The sequence below is a fragment of the Dinoponera quadriceps genome, unplaced genomic scaffold, assembly GCF_001313825.1.
Source record: "Dinoponera quadriceps isolate SergipeBrazil2010 unplaced genomic scaffold, ASM131382v1 scaffold424, whole genome shotgun sequence".
NCBI lineage: Eukaryota > Metazoa > Arthropoda > Insecta > Hymenoptera > Formicidae > Dinoponera > Dinoponera quadriceps.
Window position 1 is genome coordinate 1,140,673 of NW_014554557.1, and position 17,728 is coordinate 1,158,400.

The 17,728-nt window shown below is 46.8% G+C and overlaps 1 protein-coding gene across 7 annotated transcripts in view; it reads right to left on the bottom strand.

Moving 5' to 3' along the window:
- Nucleotides 1-2,007: 2,007 nt before the first annotated feature.
- LOC106752032 overlaps nucleotides 2,008-17,728 on the bottom strand; it is a 103,759-nt gene continuing 88,038 nt past the window's right edge. For 6 of the 7 annotated variants that reach the window (XM_014633390.1, XM_014633394.1, XM_014633391.1 and 3 more), the window contains 6 exons: nucleotides 10,293-10,442; nucleotides 5,141-5,413; nucleotides 4,379-4,465; nucleotides 4,086-4,134; nucleotides 3,730-3,988; nucleotides 2,994-3,555 (listed from right to left, as the gene is read on the bottom strand). In XM_014633390.1, the coding sequence (XP_014488876.1) occupies nucleotides 2,994-3,555; nucleotides 3,730-3,988; nucleotides 4,086-4,134; nucleotides 4,379-4,465; nucleotides 5,141-5,413; nucleotides 10,293-10,442 (1,380 nt within the window). Of the gene's footprint in view, nucleotides 3,556-3,729; nucleotides 3,989-4,085; nucleotides 4,135-4,378; nucleotides 4,466-5,140; nucleotides 5,414-10,292; nucleotides 10,443-17,728 lie in introns of all 7 variants that reach the window. The other variant, XM_014633392.1, reaches the window with a different exon arrangement.

A 17,728-nucleotide genomic window follows, 5' to 3' on the forward strand; every position in this document is an offset into this window, starting at 1 on the left:
CCCACCCTTTAAAATAGTGCGCACAGACACAAATCTCTTCTCGTGCCAAATAATATTAATTTTTATACTTCGCTATTGCACCAATATTTACAATGGACGTTTAGATTTCGTATTTGTCTCGTTAAACAAGTCGTATCTTTGATATCAATCGGCGATTATCGTTCAAATAAAAGCTACTAAAAATGTTCTCCCTTAAAAAGAAAGGAAACACCTCGCGCATACATAGCTAATGTTCCTAAAATGTTCCTACGCTACGTTTAGAGTTACATACTGGTATAAAAAGAGAAAGAAAATAGAATTGTACCATTTTAAGCGCAGACAGACAATCCCGTAAACGTTCCGAATACTCAAAAAAGGCAGTCGTCGCGATGTTTTTTTTTCTTTTTTTTTTTCTTCGAGAACTCTTCTCTCTTGTGCGACACGTGCGAAATCGTCGCCAATTGCGAATATCCTTCGCTTAATTGCGCCTGGCCGTTTTAAAAACCGAGCTCAGCCGCTCTACACGGCGTCCTCCGAAAGATCGGATAACCAGGGATGAGATCGAGTTCAATGTATGTTCTCTCGCGTGTCGCTCACAAGTCAAAATATACCCAAAGGGGTGTATTGAAGCGTTTCCGGTAGTGACACTTGGTATTTCTCGGCGAAACCGGGTGGCGCCTGAAGCTTTCTTTGTATCTGTATTACAAATTCGGGAGGTGAAAAACACGAAAAAGTCTCGAATGTATTTCAAAATGTTCCCATTTATATTATATAATACTGCTGCATCCGAAGATGCTTACAATTTTGGTACGACCGGTGCGGGACAGCGAGTCTCGAGTTACACCTCATGATATGATGCTAGTCACACCGAAGTATGCTCGGAAAGAACGCACATTGGTACCTGGTACTTACGCGACCTCATCCTTAGCAAAACGCGTGGAAATCAATCTCGTCGAGCGAATCGGTGAACAGAATCAGAGAGACCGGTATTTTTTTTTTTTTAGCGTGTTAAGGCTTCCTCTCCATCGAAATCGACCGTTTTAAATCATAAACGATTTACTATTGGACACTCTGCAAAACCGACGGAGGTGACGATAATTCTCGCGCTCTTGAATACTTTTCTAAATACAAATGTCGTGGTTGAATACTATCTATACAAGTCGTCGCTATTCTCAGTGAGGCAGGACTCCCCTCCAGTTCTCGTGTGTATGTGTATATCCCTTTCGGCATCGCGCGAATTGGACGCCCTTTCTCCAATAGTACACGCTTTTATGATTTAAATTCCCACTCGTGTATATATACATATATATATATATATATATATATATATATATATATATATATATATATATATATATATATATATATATATATATATATATATATATATATATATATATATATATATATATATATATATATATATATATATATATATATATATATATATATATATATATATATATATATATATATATATATATATATATATATATATATATATATATATATATATATATATATATATATATATATATATATATATATATATATATATATATATATATATATATATATATATATATATATATATATATATATATATATATATATATATATATATATATATATATATATATATATATATATATATATATATATATATATATATATATATATATATATATATATATATATATATATATATATATATATATATATATATATATATATATATATATATATATATATATATATATATATATATATATATATATATATATATATATATATATATATATATATATATATATATATATATATATATATATATATATATATATATATATATATATATATATATATATATATATATATATATATATATATATATATATATATATATATATATATCGTGCGGAATGCCAACTGAAAACGCGCTCATGCATCCTAACGACGATCGCACGAGGAACATCTACGTCGAAGGACCGTCACCCCTCACACCGCTGGTGTACTTACTATGATGGATCTACTTGTGGTGAATATATTGTCGCTCTTTACGTGCTACCATACAGACACATGCGGCAGAAAATAGTCTAGGCATTCTTTTGCGATAATACATCTCTACATCGTTATTCAAAAGGAACTTCGATTGAACTTTTTTTTTTTATTATATGCTTTTCCCTCTGTTTCCTTGCTCTTAATCCTTTTTCCTCACGAAGGCCAAGGATCGCGCGTGAGTGCGTGCGTGCGTACGCGCGCGCGCGCCACCGACGTAGATCAAAGCGAACACCGATTCGTGAAGTAAAACGGGAGAAATTTCAACGCTGGTGTACTAAACTCCTCGAGGGGCCAGGGCGCGGGTTTCGCGCGACATTAACACCCTTCTTCGTGAAAAATGGAAAATACCGGCGGGCCGTGGTCGCGTCGGCGAGAATCGCGACCGACTCGAAGGCACGACGAAGCGCACGCTTGTCTTCATCATCTTCCATTTCCTCGCTCTCCCTCTGGTCTCTCGCACTTTCTCTTCCTCTCTCTTCCTTCCTCCTTCTTCGATGTCTATCCGTCCGTCCATCCGTCTATCTCTCTCTCTGCTCGTTTTGCGGCGATTCGCACGCTTTGCGGCGGCACTTCTTCCGTTTTGCTGGGTCTGAGTCGGCCGTACGCCGGAGTTTCCGCCTCTCCGTCCCAACGGCCAGCCACGGCCCTTCCTAATCGTCAACGACCGATTACGCGCGAGATTGTCTAAAGCTACTCTTTCGGAGTACGAACCCGCGTGACGCGGGATGCGCCCTAGCGCGGCGACGTCGGCGACGAGGCGATTACGATATCTCCGCACCAACCGTCGGCGGCCTTCTTCGTTCTCTTCTCTTGCCTCTCTATTTCAAATGAAAATTCGTGAGAAAGCGAGTAAACACGTTGGAATAGAAACTGCGCGGGCACAGGTCGGATCTGTAGCTGGCGCTCGTAGGTGGTGCACGCGGGTTCGCTGGTGTCAGATACGGTCTGAATAGTTAGGGTTTGCTGTTGTCGTTGCTCATGGACAACGGGTCGGCGAGCTTCTGTTGTTGCTGCTGCTGCTGCTGCTGCTGGCTGACTTCGCTCACGGCGCCGCCGCTCATCAATTTCGCGTTGTTGTTCTCCGTGTTTGAGACCTTCGTGTACTTGCGCATGTTCTCGGTCTTGACGATCGTGATGTCCGGATTGTTCTCCAGGACGGACGTCGCGGCCTTCGGCACTGCCGTCGGCACCTCGATGTAACCGCCGCCCTCGCGCTTGATCGGCGTGGTCGTCGTAAGCGTCGCCGCGGTCGCGGCGTTCGCGTTGATCTTCTGCAGGATGTCGTTCACCGAATCGCTGTTCTCCGTCGGCTCGTTGTTGCCGTCGATGGTGCCGGGCGCCGGGCCGTCGCTGGCTATGAATACCCTGTCCGAACCCTGCAACGTCGCCAGGTACGTCGCCAGTGTATGGACGGTCACGTTGAGGATTTCGGCGGCGCGAAACAACGTTATCTCCTTCCTCCGCAGCTTCGCCAGCACTTCGGCAGGGCCCGGCTCAGACCAAAAATCCCGCACTCTACAAGTATAAATTCCTCGCCAATTCTTGGTGAAAATTCGCGTCTCCCACGCGCTCGTGCCGACTCGGTTTTTTTTTTTTTCAATTTATTAAGAAAGTTCCCGTTTTAAAGGTTTTTTATTTTTTTTTTTTTAGATTTACCGAGCATTTACGATCGTCGCGCGTGTCCGTTACCTGTACGGGTGTTTAAGGCAACCGTAACTGTCGCGATATCTGCCGTAGAGGGTGCCGTATGAGACGCCGAGTATCTCGGCGGCAGTCTTCATCTCCAGTTCTTTGCTCTTGATCGCGTCCATGACGCGTCGCGTGAACGGCTCCTCCCAGAACTCCTGCCTGCGTCCCGTCGTCAGATAATCGTTCATCTTGATCACGTCCCGGAATTGCTCGGGGATCGACGGATTCGTGGCGTTGGAGTTTGACGGGGTGCTAGGCGCTGCAAATGAAAACGATTACGTCAGACCGACCGTCCCCCGGACACCGAGTTCAAGTCGGACGAAGAGAACGAATCGGGTAACCGAGCCAAGATGTACCTTTCTTTTCCTGATCAGATGTGCTGTCATCCTTCGACATGTAGGACAGCTGGAAAAAAACAAGCACGAAAAGCATCGTCAGGTGACTGAATAGAGGGGATTCTCGCGCGGGAATATCTCTATCCATGCCGGTGAGGGAGAAGAGGGGGGGAGAGAGAGAGAGAGAGAGAGAGAGAAAGAGGAGAAAGTAGAACGAGACCTCTCCTCTTAACAATCGCATAATGAATGATTTAATTACGCGCGCGCAAATAAAGAGGATAGAGTGGGAAATATATCTAACGAATCAGTCTTACCACAGGCAGTGGCGTTTCGTTATTCTCGTTCATCATCACGTCGTCGTCCCAACTCTCATGGTCGCCGCCCTCGCTCATCATTTCCTCCTGGGAAAAGGTTCGACGTGACACATTAGAGTCGCGCGTGGTTAGTCCGTATGTGTAATACCCGCCGCGAGTCTGACAAAATTTTCGAAATTTTCTACATTCACGACATGAGCCAGCCCGTGTCTGCTTCTTACAGTACTTGATTCGCGTGAGGCTCGGCGCCATTGCAGCGGCAAGATGTACGGCTCACAATGCCCGTATTCAAGTCTCTCGGTTCTCCTTTTCGCGAACCTCTCGGGCCAGAAGACGATTTTATCGCGGGGAAACGGTACGGAATTCTTCATTGCCGAAAGACAATCAACGTGTCGGGAATCATTTTATCAGCGAGATAACCGCGTGCATGGGAATTTTTTACGTGAAATCTCGGAAATACCAAAAAGCCTCTCGCGTCCAAAGCGTAGTGACAAATAATTAATGAGTCACACGTTGGAACGCTGTTGCGGTGTTCGCACACACCGCATCGCGGGGTATCAGCGAAACTGCGAGCGCCCGTTAATTCCGCTTAACCGCGCGAGCGAAATGCGCTAAGTTGACGCGACCTGCCGCAAATCGCGCCGAATCCTCACGGGCCATTCGGCCCACACAATGAGATAAGACAGAGAGAGAGAGAGAGAGAGAGAGAGAGAGAGAGAGAGAGAAAGAGAGAGAGAGAGATTCGAAAATTGCCTCCCGTACATTTCCGGTGATGCACGTGATCTTCGGTGTGAATACGTCGTGGGCCGAGGGTGGATCGTCCAGAGGCGGGCGACCTCTGCGTCTCTGCTTGGGGGGTGGCGGCTCGTCGGCGTCACCTTCCCTCAGAACGGTCTCCACGCCGGGGGTCGCGGCGCCGGGACTGTGGCCGGTGTTGTTCAGGTCGTTTTGCGCGGAATCGCTGCGCCAGCTGACCTCGGCGAGACCCTTGATGTGTAAATCCTCGGCGGTTTTCAGCAACGACGACAGCCTCGTCTGCGGGAAACGTAATCACTCGTCTCTAATCGCGCGTCGTGCCCCATACCCGCGATTAACAGCGTGCAATTATTGTAATTATTATCTTCGCTTTACCCGAAGACTCAGGACGGACGCGGGACGCGCGCGCGAGGGGGATATTTATCTGTCGGCACGTCGTGTTACCGGCGATGTCTTGGTTTACGAATAACAGCGAGATCGTAACCGGCGTGTATGAATTTACACGGGAAGCGTAATGGGAAAAGGCTTAAACGATAATTACGAACGTCTGGCATTAATATTAACGGCATTAATAAAAAGCGCGCCGAACGGGAGGGATAAAAGAGCGAGTGTTTCCTTCTCCGACGAAAGGAGAGAGAGAGAGAGAGAGAGAGAGAGAGAGCCGGTGAGGTTGAAGCGAACGGAAGTGAGTCAGTAAGCGAGTTTTTCATTTGGAAACCGATTCTCCCTCTAATCGTACTCATCCACCGTGACCACGCTCCGCGGGTACGAGTCGAATTCATGAGGTTCTTTTGGAATATTTTATCATGCGGGATAACATCGCGCGGCAACGAGTCGAGACCGCGTCGAGAGCGCGTTTAGCCGATGACTTCTCAACATTTCAACAACAATCATCGGCTGAAAATTATTGTTAACCACCGCGATCGCGAAGACAATTACGCGCTCCGACACGCGTAACGTGCGAAGTCCCCGATTTAAAACGAGGGAAATACAAAAAAGCGAAACGCAGGCCTCCTCCTCCACCGTTGTCGTGCCGTCTTCGCGCGGATTTGTTTTTCTCATCTCGTTGTTTTCCCTCGTCCCGAGTTTCCTCGTTGACTCCTCCTCCCCCCTCCCCCTCCCCTAGTGGAAAACGAATACGTAGTCGGCCGCAGAGAAACTCAGCGCTGTAACAAATCGCATCGCGAAACCGACGACGAGCACGTGCGGGTACGTGGTGCGGCAACAACGGGGCCCCAATTATTATTTGCTAATTTTCACCGGTGCCGATGGCGCGCGCTCGCTCGCTCGCTCGCTCGCCGGCGCGACCGAATGCTAAATAATATGGGAACTTTCTACAAACGGCCGCGCCGCGCGGCTTTCTATCGGCCACGGCCGGAATTGGAAAAATGCCTATGTGGGTCAGCGTCGCCGCCGCGAGCGCGGCGCGGGAATAATGTATTTCAGAAATCGCCGCTTTCGTTTCTCGCGGAAACGACGGCGGCAAGAAAAGGGAGCGCGGAGAAGAAAAAAAAGCGGGCGGCGTGACGGAAAAGAAGGCTGAAATCTGAAGCTGTATCGCCGCGAACCCTCCCCTCCTCCCGCCCCCCGTCGCTCACCCGCCGATCGCGCGGAGGAGCTTTAACCCTTCCGTGTGATTCGTGGGGGTCACTCATGGGGAACGGTAAAAATTCGAACCGACCGTAAAATTTGATCGAATCAAGGGCGAGATCTGGAATTTCTGTTGAAGGGAATATAGCCGGTAAAGGAGAGTTCATACTCTCGTATGCGCGGCCAGTTTTCGTCAATTCACCGGGAAATCGCGAGCACGCAAGGCGACGAGATTGTTGCCGAAACGACCCAGCGGAAAGTATTATTAGAAATTTCCTTTTTCCGCGTGAGCACGAGTACTTTCTCTCATAATATAACGTATTTATGAACGCAATATATATTTATCAATGTGAGAATTGAATTTTTAATTTCGGAAACTACCGTTATTTTACTCTGATTTACCGTTAGCTTATTTACTATTTTTAATTTATTATTATTTTATGTTTATTTCATTCGAAACGAGGAATTTTTCAGGTGAAAACAGAATTCATTTGTTATTCCTTCGAAATATAGCTTTTGTGTCTCGGTGCCCGGGAAGTGATCATTTTCATTTGTCCAAATAATTATGTTTCTCCAGCGGGCATCTCTAAACTAACTTTTTACGAAGGACCATCTTTCAGATACGCGGATCTACAGAGATTTTGTTTTCGTCCGATGCGTGCAAAAGTTATGAACTTTTTCCTTCGAGTAGGAAAATCGTTTCCCCGTATGATTTCTTAAAAGATAATAAATTGTAAACATTGAAGGTTAAACAACGTTTTATAACAGAAAGTAAAAACCTGAAGCAACGTCACTAAACATGTTCGCCGATTTGTGTTACTTATACACAGCGAGAGAAGTCGTTCTGTTCGCAAATGACCCACGGAATCGTACGGCGTTAGCGAGAAACAGCGAGTCACACGGAGGGTTAGTTAAATCGCCGTCGATCTCCGATCCGGGATCGGGCCCCGGTGATTTTCACTCGGCAATTTTTCGCGAGCCCCCTCCTCCTTCCCCCCGATTCGCGGAGCCTGCGACACAAAACGTGCCGGAGAAAGCTCGAGCGCGGCAGCGCGCGATCCCAGTCATGACTAGAAATCTGGAAGAATTCGCTGCTCCCCTCTTCTCACGAGAAAGAGAGAGAGAGAGAGAGAGACACGCGAGGAAGCTGCGCCAACGGTGCCAAAGTTACCAGAAGCGCACAGGCGTCTTCGAGGATTTTGAGGGGAACGCGTGTGTCTCGGTGAAAATACGCGAAAATTAACGCGAGGCTGTTCCGATACGTACACAGTTGGCAAGCACGCAGTAACGTTGAAAAAGATAATTGGGTATCTCGCGAAGATGACCTCGGAAAAATGTATGGATCTCGAGCGCATCCGCGGAGATCCGCGGAATCAAGAAGGCATTCAGTTATCATGATATTGTAATCCGGTGAAGTAACGGATGGATAAAATACTCGAGACATCTCGGGAGAATCTCGGCAAAAGCACATTTTCCCTGGAACGTACTTCGGGCAATCTTAAAAAACGAGAGGAAAGGGAAAAGGAGGAAAAAAAATTTAGAGCACACGAAAATATAATAATACCGCGAATAAGATGCCGGGGGATGTGCGCGCGCTCTCTGTGTGTTTCGTTTTATATAATTAATAAACCCAGATGCAAGGAGCAGCGTAGCGGTATAAATATAAACGCGCTTGCGAGGATTATCCGTGGCTTTATTATTGCATTTGCCGAGCGCAGGAGAGAGAAAGAGAGAGAGAGAGAGAGAGAGAGAGAGAGAGAGAGCTCTCTTTAATCCGGAATGAAAAAGTCTCAAGGATCACGAGAAAACAATTAGCGAAATGTAAAAATCCGCGCTGGATACCGGCTTGTCGTTCTAAGCGCGTAAATAATAATACACCGCGCAGTTGGTCGTCGCGAAAATGTGAATAACGTATGTCCGCATTGATACTTATCTGGGGGCAATTTTTCCACACAACGGGGACGACATTTTCCGCGCGCGCGCGCGAGCGCGCAAAAATCTCCTCATCCGATATTAAAATATTTCAACGAGCTCGAATAAAAGGTTTCGCCGAATTAAATCCGGAATTTGGAATCAATGAGAAATTCAGGCTCGCCCGATCATCCCCCTTCGCGATCGGATCTTCCTCGAGAGTTGTGTCACGTGTGCGGGAAGGGAAGGGGGGGGGGGGAGTCGATTCTAAATTCCGCATTGTAAGAGCACGCGCGAGATCGGTAGACGGATACACACACGCACACACGGCCGTGTGTCGTGTTTTCACCGGTATTCCGGACTCAAATGCCATTACGTCTCCTTATTTTTTGTTGATTTCCTGGACTACGTGGATTTACCGCGACAAGTCGATATTCCCGACACGTAGTTTCGGTATATACGACGAGTCTTGTCATAACACGTCCCCCGGCGGTATACGAAGAACCCGCGCTCGTCGTAGCGCGAGTGAAAGATGTTGGTTTTTTGCAAGATAATAGAGGCCCCCGTAAAGTTCTCTCGTTAACCATAGCTGTCACACCGCGCGGGCGACTGTTATCTAGGCGAAATTGTTGTTATTGGAAAAGTGCTGTGAGGAAGGCGAGAGAATTGTCCCGGGTTTTACTGCTTAACTTTATTTCACGGCGACGTAATAAAACGCCCGGCCCGCAAATAGCAACGTTAATGAGCACGGGAGTGAAAATATATCTAAGATACACCTAAGCGGGAGAGACTCTCGCGGCCCCCTCTCGGGAATATTTAATACACGGGCGCCTCGTGGACGCGATACGCCGCGCGGTATTGCGTTTCGCGTCTTTTCGTCGTCTTAAAAACCTCCGTCATTTTCTATCTCGGCAGGAGCGTGTTTGCCTGATCTGGTTCGGGTTATAATCGTGGCTGCACCGCGAACGTCCCTTTCTCGCGCTTCCATACTCATTAAATGCGGTAACTTGAGAAACGGTATCCTTTTAAATTACTGGAACCGTATGGAAATACGGCCTAAGATAATGAAGGTTGATAATGCCGAACCGCGTGAATAATGATACACTCAATGAAGCGAGGTAGGTTCCTAGTCGGGACTTCGTTCAATTATTCACTCTTCAAGATTTAATATTAGAATGTCACTAAACGGTGAGTCTCGCAATCGAATGAAGCACACAGATGGAGCGGCGCGCTTTTGCTCTTTAACCTTCGGAGATCGGACCCGGCTTTAGCTTCCGATTTTCTATCTCGATCGATTTCAACTATTTTTACCAGACTGACATTTCATGACTTTGATTCCTTCTCGGAGATCTTCCCGAGAGCAAAAATAAAATCCATCTATTTTTTAACGAAGCGAATTAACGTCTTGATGTAAGTAAAACCACGATGATATGTAACCACGAGGATTAATATCGCCACGCGTGACTTCTTCTTACCTTTTTTGAAATGACTTCGCGCGAATGTGAAAATTATATGTCTTTTTCTTTTTGTCACGCTGGACGCGCCGGGACTAACGCGGCTACAAGAAAACTCCTTGGACGGGGATCGCTCGTGGAATCAATAACGAGTACCAGGAATAATACGGAAGAAGAGAATTTGCGGAAAAATAAGTACTCACGTGGTCAATGTTGATCTCTCCCTTGTACATGAACTCCACGAGCACTTTGATATCTGAGAATTTGACGTCACGCATGATGACGATGGGGTCCTTCTCCTCGTACTGCGATAGAATCGTGTCGAAGTATGTGCTGCACGCCGACAGTACAACCTGCGAACATGCGAGTGGACGATGCGATCGTTAATTACCGCGGGGCGATTTTATCTTTGCGAGAACGAGAAAGGAGTCGAGAGAGACCGACGTGTAAATAACACCGCGACTTAAACTCTACATAAGTTATGGAACAGCTGCGCGAGACGTCACGCAGCGGACGGACGCGCATCGATTGCACGATGCGGCACCGAGGTCAGATTCTACCCTGACGAAGTTCCCGAGACCTTTGCGAAGTGTCTTTTGGAAGAGTTTCTTCTTATAATTACGTGCATTCGTGATCTCCGCCGTTGCGATCGTAGCGTTATTCGAATTTCGTCGTCATGCTGGAGGATTATTGGGCGAAGCGATACCCAGCTGCCGAGTTAGGATGCCACAGAAAAGGATAATACAGAAAAGAGAGACGGAAGTAAAGTAGGAAAGGTAACTAATTTCGCTCCAGTCTCAAATGATCGTGTTCCTTACGTGCGGGAGAAACGGAAAATATACCGTAAAAATGAAAAGTTCAATTTTCCTCATTACAGTCAATAAAACAATCGATCGCTTAGGAAAAATATATGAATGTAATATATTCTGAAAGTCCTGTATCATTTTTGAATGCAATTATAGGGAATTCATAAAAATTATGGGCTCGAGAACAACGCCTGTCGCGATCATTTCCAGCAGAATCGTAAACGCGCACGTGGGAGTCGCGCGGGTCAACGCGCAAAGATTGATGTTAATGTAAATGATACGATGGATTACGTTTGCGTCAATCATTATGAGTTGACTTGCGACTCCGATGTGCATTTACGACTCAGTCGGAAACGGTTACGATAGTGCCCCCAACGTCTCGCAAGAGAACTGCGAGTTAAATCGCTCCGGTGGGGTAACTTTGCGTGCGCGCGCGAGTTCGCGTGTCGCGATATATAAATATTGAAATATCGTTTGTACCGGGCGGGAAAGTCAGTCCCCGCACGGCGCTCCAATTCCTACACGGCCCGATCAATTCGCGTTAATTAACGTCGGACGCTATAATGGATCGTAGCCGATTTGTCGAATTTCTAATTAACGCGCGGCAACATTTAACGCGCCACTCGTCGTCTAACGATCGCGGAATTCAGCGAGAGGGCCATTTTTCCCGGTTAGCCGCAAATGTCACTTGGCTTACAACGTTACGTAACACGATCCAATTTATCCGCTTCGGCAAGTAAGGACACACACGCGCGTCGTTCCCGATCCGCGCGCGACGGCGCGTCGATCATTATTAATTACCGGCGGAATGGAATTGTCCGGGAAGTCGCATTGACACGCGTAACGAGCGCGCACGACTAACGTAATGCACGACGGGTGAGAGAGAGAGAGGAAGAGAGAGAGAGCGCCGGATAAAATATGAATTCCTACCTCTCTGCCTCGTCGCGTTCGGAGGATTTTTGCGGGGCTACTACACTCCGCGGACATTCGCCGGCTCTCGACGTAAATATCTAGCATGAAAGTCAATGAGGCTCTCCTCGCGCTCGTTTAAGGATTTTCATTTTCGCGACGTAGCGTCGCTTATAACTCTTTTCGCCGATGGAAATTTATACAAGGGCACATATACATATACCCTCGATATCTCACGCGCATCACGGCATTAATGTGGCACAAAGCTATTTTCAAAATTGCCGACGTCTATACAAACGCGAGCCGTGATCCGAGCACTCTCCAAGCGCCGCCATCCACTCACACCGGAACGAAAAAAGTGAAATAATGACGGGTTCGACAGGAAAGGTGACCAGAAAGATGACTTCTCAAACATCAAGATAGTGACCAAAAGTGACGCTTTTTCGATCAAATTCGGAGAGTAGCTACTTAAGGATATTTAAGCGAAAGAGGTAACAGTTACCTTGGCAAGTTTATCTTTGAATAACTGAAAATAGAGTCAGGTCTTTTCATAGTACGATTTAAAAGTTCACAAGAAGAAAAGATCAAAAGCATGAATGATACAATATACAAAGTACGCTTATAGAACAATCGGCAGCAGACGAGGCGGCAAAAATGTATGTAGAACGCTTATATTTTGCAAATTTAACGGCAGCCCCAAAAAAGTGACTTTAGTGACCTATTTTGGATGATAGTAAATTTTTTAGTGACTTGCCAAGAAAAAGTGATAAAAGATGGCTCGGCTCCCTTCACTAACCATATTGGTTTTGTGACGTCAGAAGCGAAAAATGAGGTGCAGTAAGTTTCTTGCGTTATGCAGCTTTATTTTTTAATTTTCCCTAGAAAACACAATGATTTCATAATAGCGAAACCTGTAAAATGTGCAGAAAACTGAGATGTCTGGCCGATATTGTCGCGTAGAATCGCAAAATAATTCTTGAAATAACGGGTCATTTTTCAGCCACACTCAGACGGCCGTGATAGCTGAGATGGCTGAAAAATGACCCGTTATTTCAAGAATTATTTCGCGATTCTACGCGACAATATCGGCCAGACATCTCGGTTTTCTGCACATTTTACGGGTTTCAAGATTACGACATCACTTTCCAGGGAGAATTAAAAAATAGAGCTATATATAACGCAAGAAACTTACTGCGTGTCATTTCTCGCTTGTGACGTCACAAAACCGATATGATTAGCGGAGGGAGCCGAGTTTTTTAAACGACTGGATGGTAAGCGCCGGGACTGGAAAACCTCGGGACGAAGATGTCGAAAGGAGTTCTTGTTTCCGTCGATTTCTTCGTGTCTCGTGAACGTTCCGGCTGGTCCATTGGATTTTATTTCATAGCGCGTCGCTGTCGCGACATCCTTCGATTAATTGCGCCTCCTTTGTATGCTAATTGGCCGTTGTCGCGCATATCGGCGTGTAACGCGGAACACGAGTAGCTAAATTGGCACCGAGATCCTGCGCGCGCAAATGCGAACGCCGCGGGAATTTCCGGAGTCGTGTGGAAACTTCTTTCCTTGCTCGATGCTAATGACGTACGCGCGCTGGAGATGAAAAATGCGACCGACGAGGGATCTTTACGTCAAAGCGCAACTCTGCGATTCTGCCGGGGTGTTTGGAGCGTATAACGATCACGCTTAGCATCCTCCGGGTCTTCCGAGATCCGAGCCGGCGAAATCGAAATCATTATCGCGAATAAAAGATAAAAATGTCCCTCCTCCGAATTTCCTCCCGGCCCCACGACCGTCTATCTCAATTTCGTTTTCCCCTCGCATCTTTGACTATTTCACTGCCGCGCGCCAACTATCAATCTTCGTTTGGCCGTAAGCTTCGTTTCCGCGTAAAGGGAATTTTCCCCGTGTTCTTCCTTGGCTTTGTAACGCTTTTTCCAGCTTGATAATGATCTCGAGATAAAAGTGGTAACATCGAAGATCCCCCCCCCGTCTGACGATACTTTTTACAAAGACAGCGATTTTTCTTAGTACCCTCCGTTACGATTCGCGCCGGCACACTCGTAGAACGAGCGTTCTCCCCGCCACGTTTAATTTTCCTTCCTCTTACTTGCCGAGCCGTATTTTATTTGCCGCGTGCGTTCCTCCGTTAATCCGTCGCGCCTCACCTTCTCCTTTTTCCCAATTTTTTTTCGTGTCTTTCGTTGCAGAGAAATGACGAGGGGCCGCGAAGGACGAATGTCTGACTCGGCCCCGCCCAGTCAATAGCCTGAATATTTAATGTTAGAAGTTCCGTATTGATTTTCGCGATTTTTACGTCTCCGCAAATAAGGCCGTAAAGACCGTCGCGGCGGGCACGGGGGAGTGGGGAGCGGGAGAGCGGGGATCGAGACGGCGAGAGAGAAAGACAGAGAGAGAAAAAGAGACGCGTTACTTTTCAGTGCCAGCTATATAACGCTTTTTATTATGCCGGGGCGCTTTTATGGGGAAATACTGCGATGAAAAAAGAGGAAGACGTCGAGACGAGCGGGGGAGGAAGGAAAGGGCAGAAGAAGAAAGAAATTGCACTGCCCGGGTTTCATATCGAGTCATTACGATCCTCGGGCACTTTCACCCCCCTCCCCCTCTACCGCGTCCCTGCCATCACCGACTCCCCTCCCCCACCCTTCCATCCTCGTTCTCTCTCTCTCTCTCTCTTTCTCCCACCACCCACGACGACGTCTTCTGACATTAAACTTTTTATCGTGCATAACGGCGCTTCGTCTTTCGTCGCGAGTAAAAAAATATATAAATGGAAGGACCGTCAGAGAGAGAGAGAGAGAGAGAGAGAGAGAACGACCCTGCCAAGGAAAAGGGGTGCTTCGTCAAATTTGTCGATCTCCCTCCGTCCGTCTACCCTTGTCCGTCGTCTCCAACCCCCTCGCCCCCGGCAGTCCCCTACCCGGCGGCTTTTTTTACAGCAAACGCGAAAGCATGACAGGCACGATCGATCCCAAGACGCTTTACGATGCCGCCAGCGAAACGCGGAATGTCGACGGAAATTTACATTCGTAATGGCGCGCAATAAATATTTATTCGGCCGGACATTATTCCAGTTATTTATATGAATCGATATAAAAGCGCTCCGCGGCGGGATGGCGGAGAGGAAGGAAGGAGGGAGGGAGGGAGAGCGTAATGACGAGCACCGCTCGCGGCGCAATGCCGGCACGCAGGACGAGCCGGAATATTTCTGAAAAATCGCGCGGATTCGAAATTTATACTTCCAAATAATTTTCAATTTCGATGTCGAGGATTTTCACGAACGGGCACATTTTTCGCCGTTCTCGCGATTGTGTTTCGCGAGATTTTTCCGAGACCTCCCTTTCGCTGGGTCGAGCAAATCGGTCTTGACCGAATCGGTAAGTGAAAAACTCGAAAAGTTCCCGGCACTCGTGAGAGAAATGAAGCGTGCCGCGTTATCGCGTTGGAAAATTCCGCGTGTTGAGTAAAGAGTCGAGATATTGATATCGAAGTCGGCATCGGTGAATTACCAACGTTTCATAAAAATATTGCGGTCTTGAAAATATATTAACCTACGGCATAAAAAGCTAACATAAGTAGCCGATGTTCGTATAGAATCGCTCATTATAAGATATGACGTGTGTGTGGGTGTGTGTGTGTCAGTAACATCAGAAAAAGTAGTCTCGAAGCTGAGATAATATTAACTAAGAAACGACTGCAGACTTCGACCAAAACAAGTCCAAGAGGTTACTTTTCTCGCGGTAAACATGTAATGAGAATGAGATCGTACTTCCACAGGCTCTGCGTAACCGGCGGTACTGAGCCGAATCTGCCGCCGTGTCTTTTTCTAAATGCCCACCTCCTTCCCATAAATCGACCTTTACAATATCGTCGCACGCGCCTCGTCGATACTCGTAGATACCCGGTATCGACAACGGCAGCCCCGGCTAAAAGCTGCGCTCTCGATCGCCTACGAAGAGCCATAACTCATAACGTCTATAACGATCCCGGAGACATTTCGCTCGCGCGCGCGCGGCGAAGTTCGTTATAAAAACGAGATTACTGGCCCCCGCCTGCAGTTACGTAATTCGATCGATAGTTTAGGCGTTTCCCGTTTCTGGCGAACGACAGTGCGAGAGGAAGGAAGAGAGAACGGGAGGAAGAGAGAGAGAGAGAGAGAGAGAGACGAAAGAGAACGGGGGAACGGCGAGAGACGAAGAGAGGAAGGGGAACGGAAGAAAAAGGGAAACCTTTTTTGTGTCTGACGCGCGCGCGCACGAGGGACCGAGACAAGAAACTTAACGAACCAGCTTTTTTTTTAAGACACCGATCCTTTCTCGACCCGGCTTTGTAAAAATCGTTTCTCGAGCGGATTGTCTGGCCGCGCTGAGCGTCACCGTACAGATTGTCTCTCGCTATATCAAATTGTCCGAACAAGTTGAACTTGACTTGTCCCTGGCGAGAACGCCGGGTCGGGCGATGGATCTTGAATCATTAGCGGGTGAAAGTGAGCGGCTTTTCGGGAATTAAGCTCCGGAGGTGCGAGCAGATGATAAAACCTTATTCCCGCGCGCGGTTGAGTTTCAAGCGGACCTCGCTTTAACGGAATTTCACTTTAACGCTTAGTTATGGAGGTAATTAATGTTGGAAGTCAAGGGGTTGCTAAGAAAGCCGGCGTCAGATTTTTACCGGGGAAAAATCAACTTGATTTTTGCACGAAAAATCGTAGGTAAGAGGCGGGGGACCTTGGTAACCTTTTTCCCGCCTCTCTTTCTCGGAGATATTCGTTCGTTTGATTTTATTAATTATATGTTGTGTAACACAAAAATTACGGAATTTATAATTCATTAAAAAATGCTGGTATTTTATGCACGACACGCACGGAGGAAAAAGTTTTGCTCGAAATTGTTCGTTAATATAGCGACGGCGAAAAGATTTGTCGCGCGGAAAAAATAGTTTTGCTGTTGCGGCAAAACGTTGCTGCGGCAACAGCGATAAAATTTCGTTGGCACAACCAAAAATATTAATACTCTTAATAAATCTTTCTGCTGTCACTATATTAACAAACAACTTGCTGTTCCGGTAAAATAACATTCTCCGTGCGTCCTCGTAAATGTTGTGGTACTCTGAAAACGCGACTTTGGAATTCAATGGTCCCAGTATTACGCGCGGTCCTAGATCCTTGCATCAATTATCATATCATCGTCCTGAAATTTGTGCCACGTTAGCGGAAGTGGAGCGATCCACTAGCGATCTTCGCCGATGACGAAGCTCGAGTATACTCGAAACCGATCCAGAAGACTCCGGGGGGGGGGNCGGCTGGCATGTTAAACGAGGACCAGATCCGCGACGCGATAACGGAAGTGATTCAGAGAGAACTGGAGGGAAAGATCGCGCGCTCGTAAATCGGCAGGAAAAAAAAACGGCCTTATATAATTCTATAAATAATGCATACGCGCGATTTCCATTTCAGAGGCAGTTATCTTATTTCAGAGGTCGGCATCTTTCTCGCGAAGTTCATCGTACTGCGTGAAGGCGCGATAAAAAAAGGCGAAACTGAAATTAACGAAGAACCGGCGCGTCATCGTCGTCGCGCCCGGATTCGCGTCCGGATAGGAAACGGAAAATTCGGCCGTACGATAAGAATAATGATATTTGCCGCCAGAAGAGATGCGCATGGCGAAACGAATCAGCGCTCTCGTCGGTCGGAAGGAAGAGGGGGAAAAAAATCTTCATCGGCTGGAGCAACGCTTTCGGCGACGTTACAAACGTTATCCCGCAATCTTGTTATCGCGAAGACCGTTTGATTTATTTCGGCCGGTCTTTTCGCTCTCGTATGTCGATTCATGTAAAACACTTTAATCATCGTTCGCGGGAGATATTGAGGCTCCGTGTAAGCCACCCCCCCCCCCCATCCCCGGGAAACG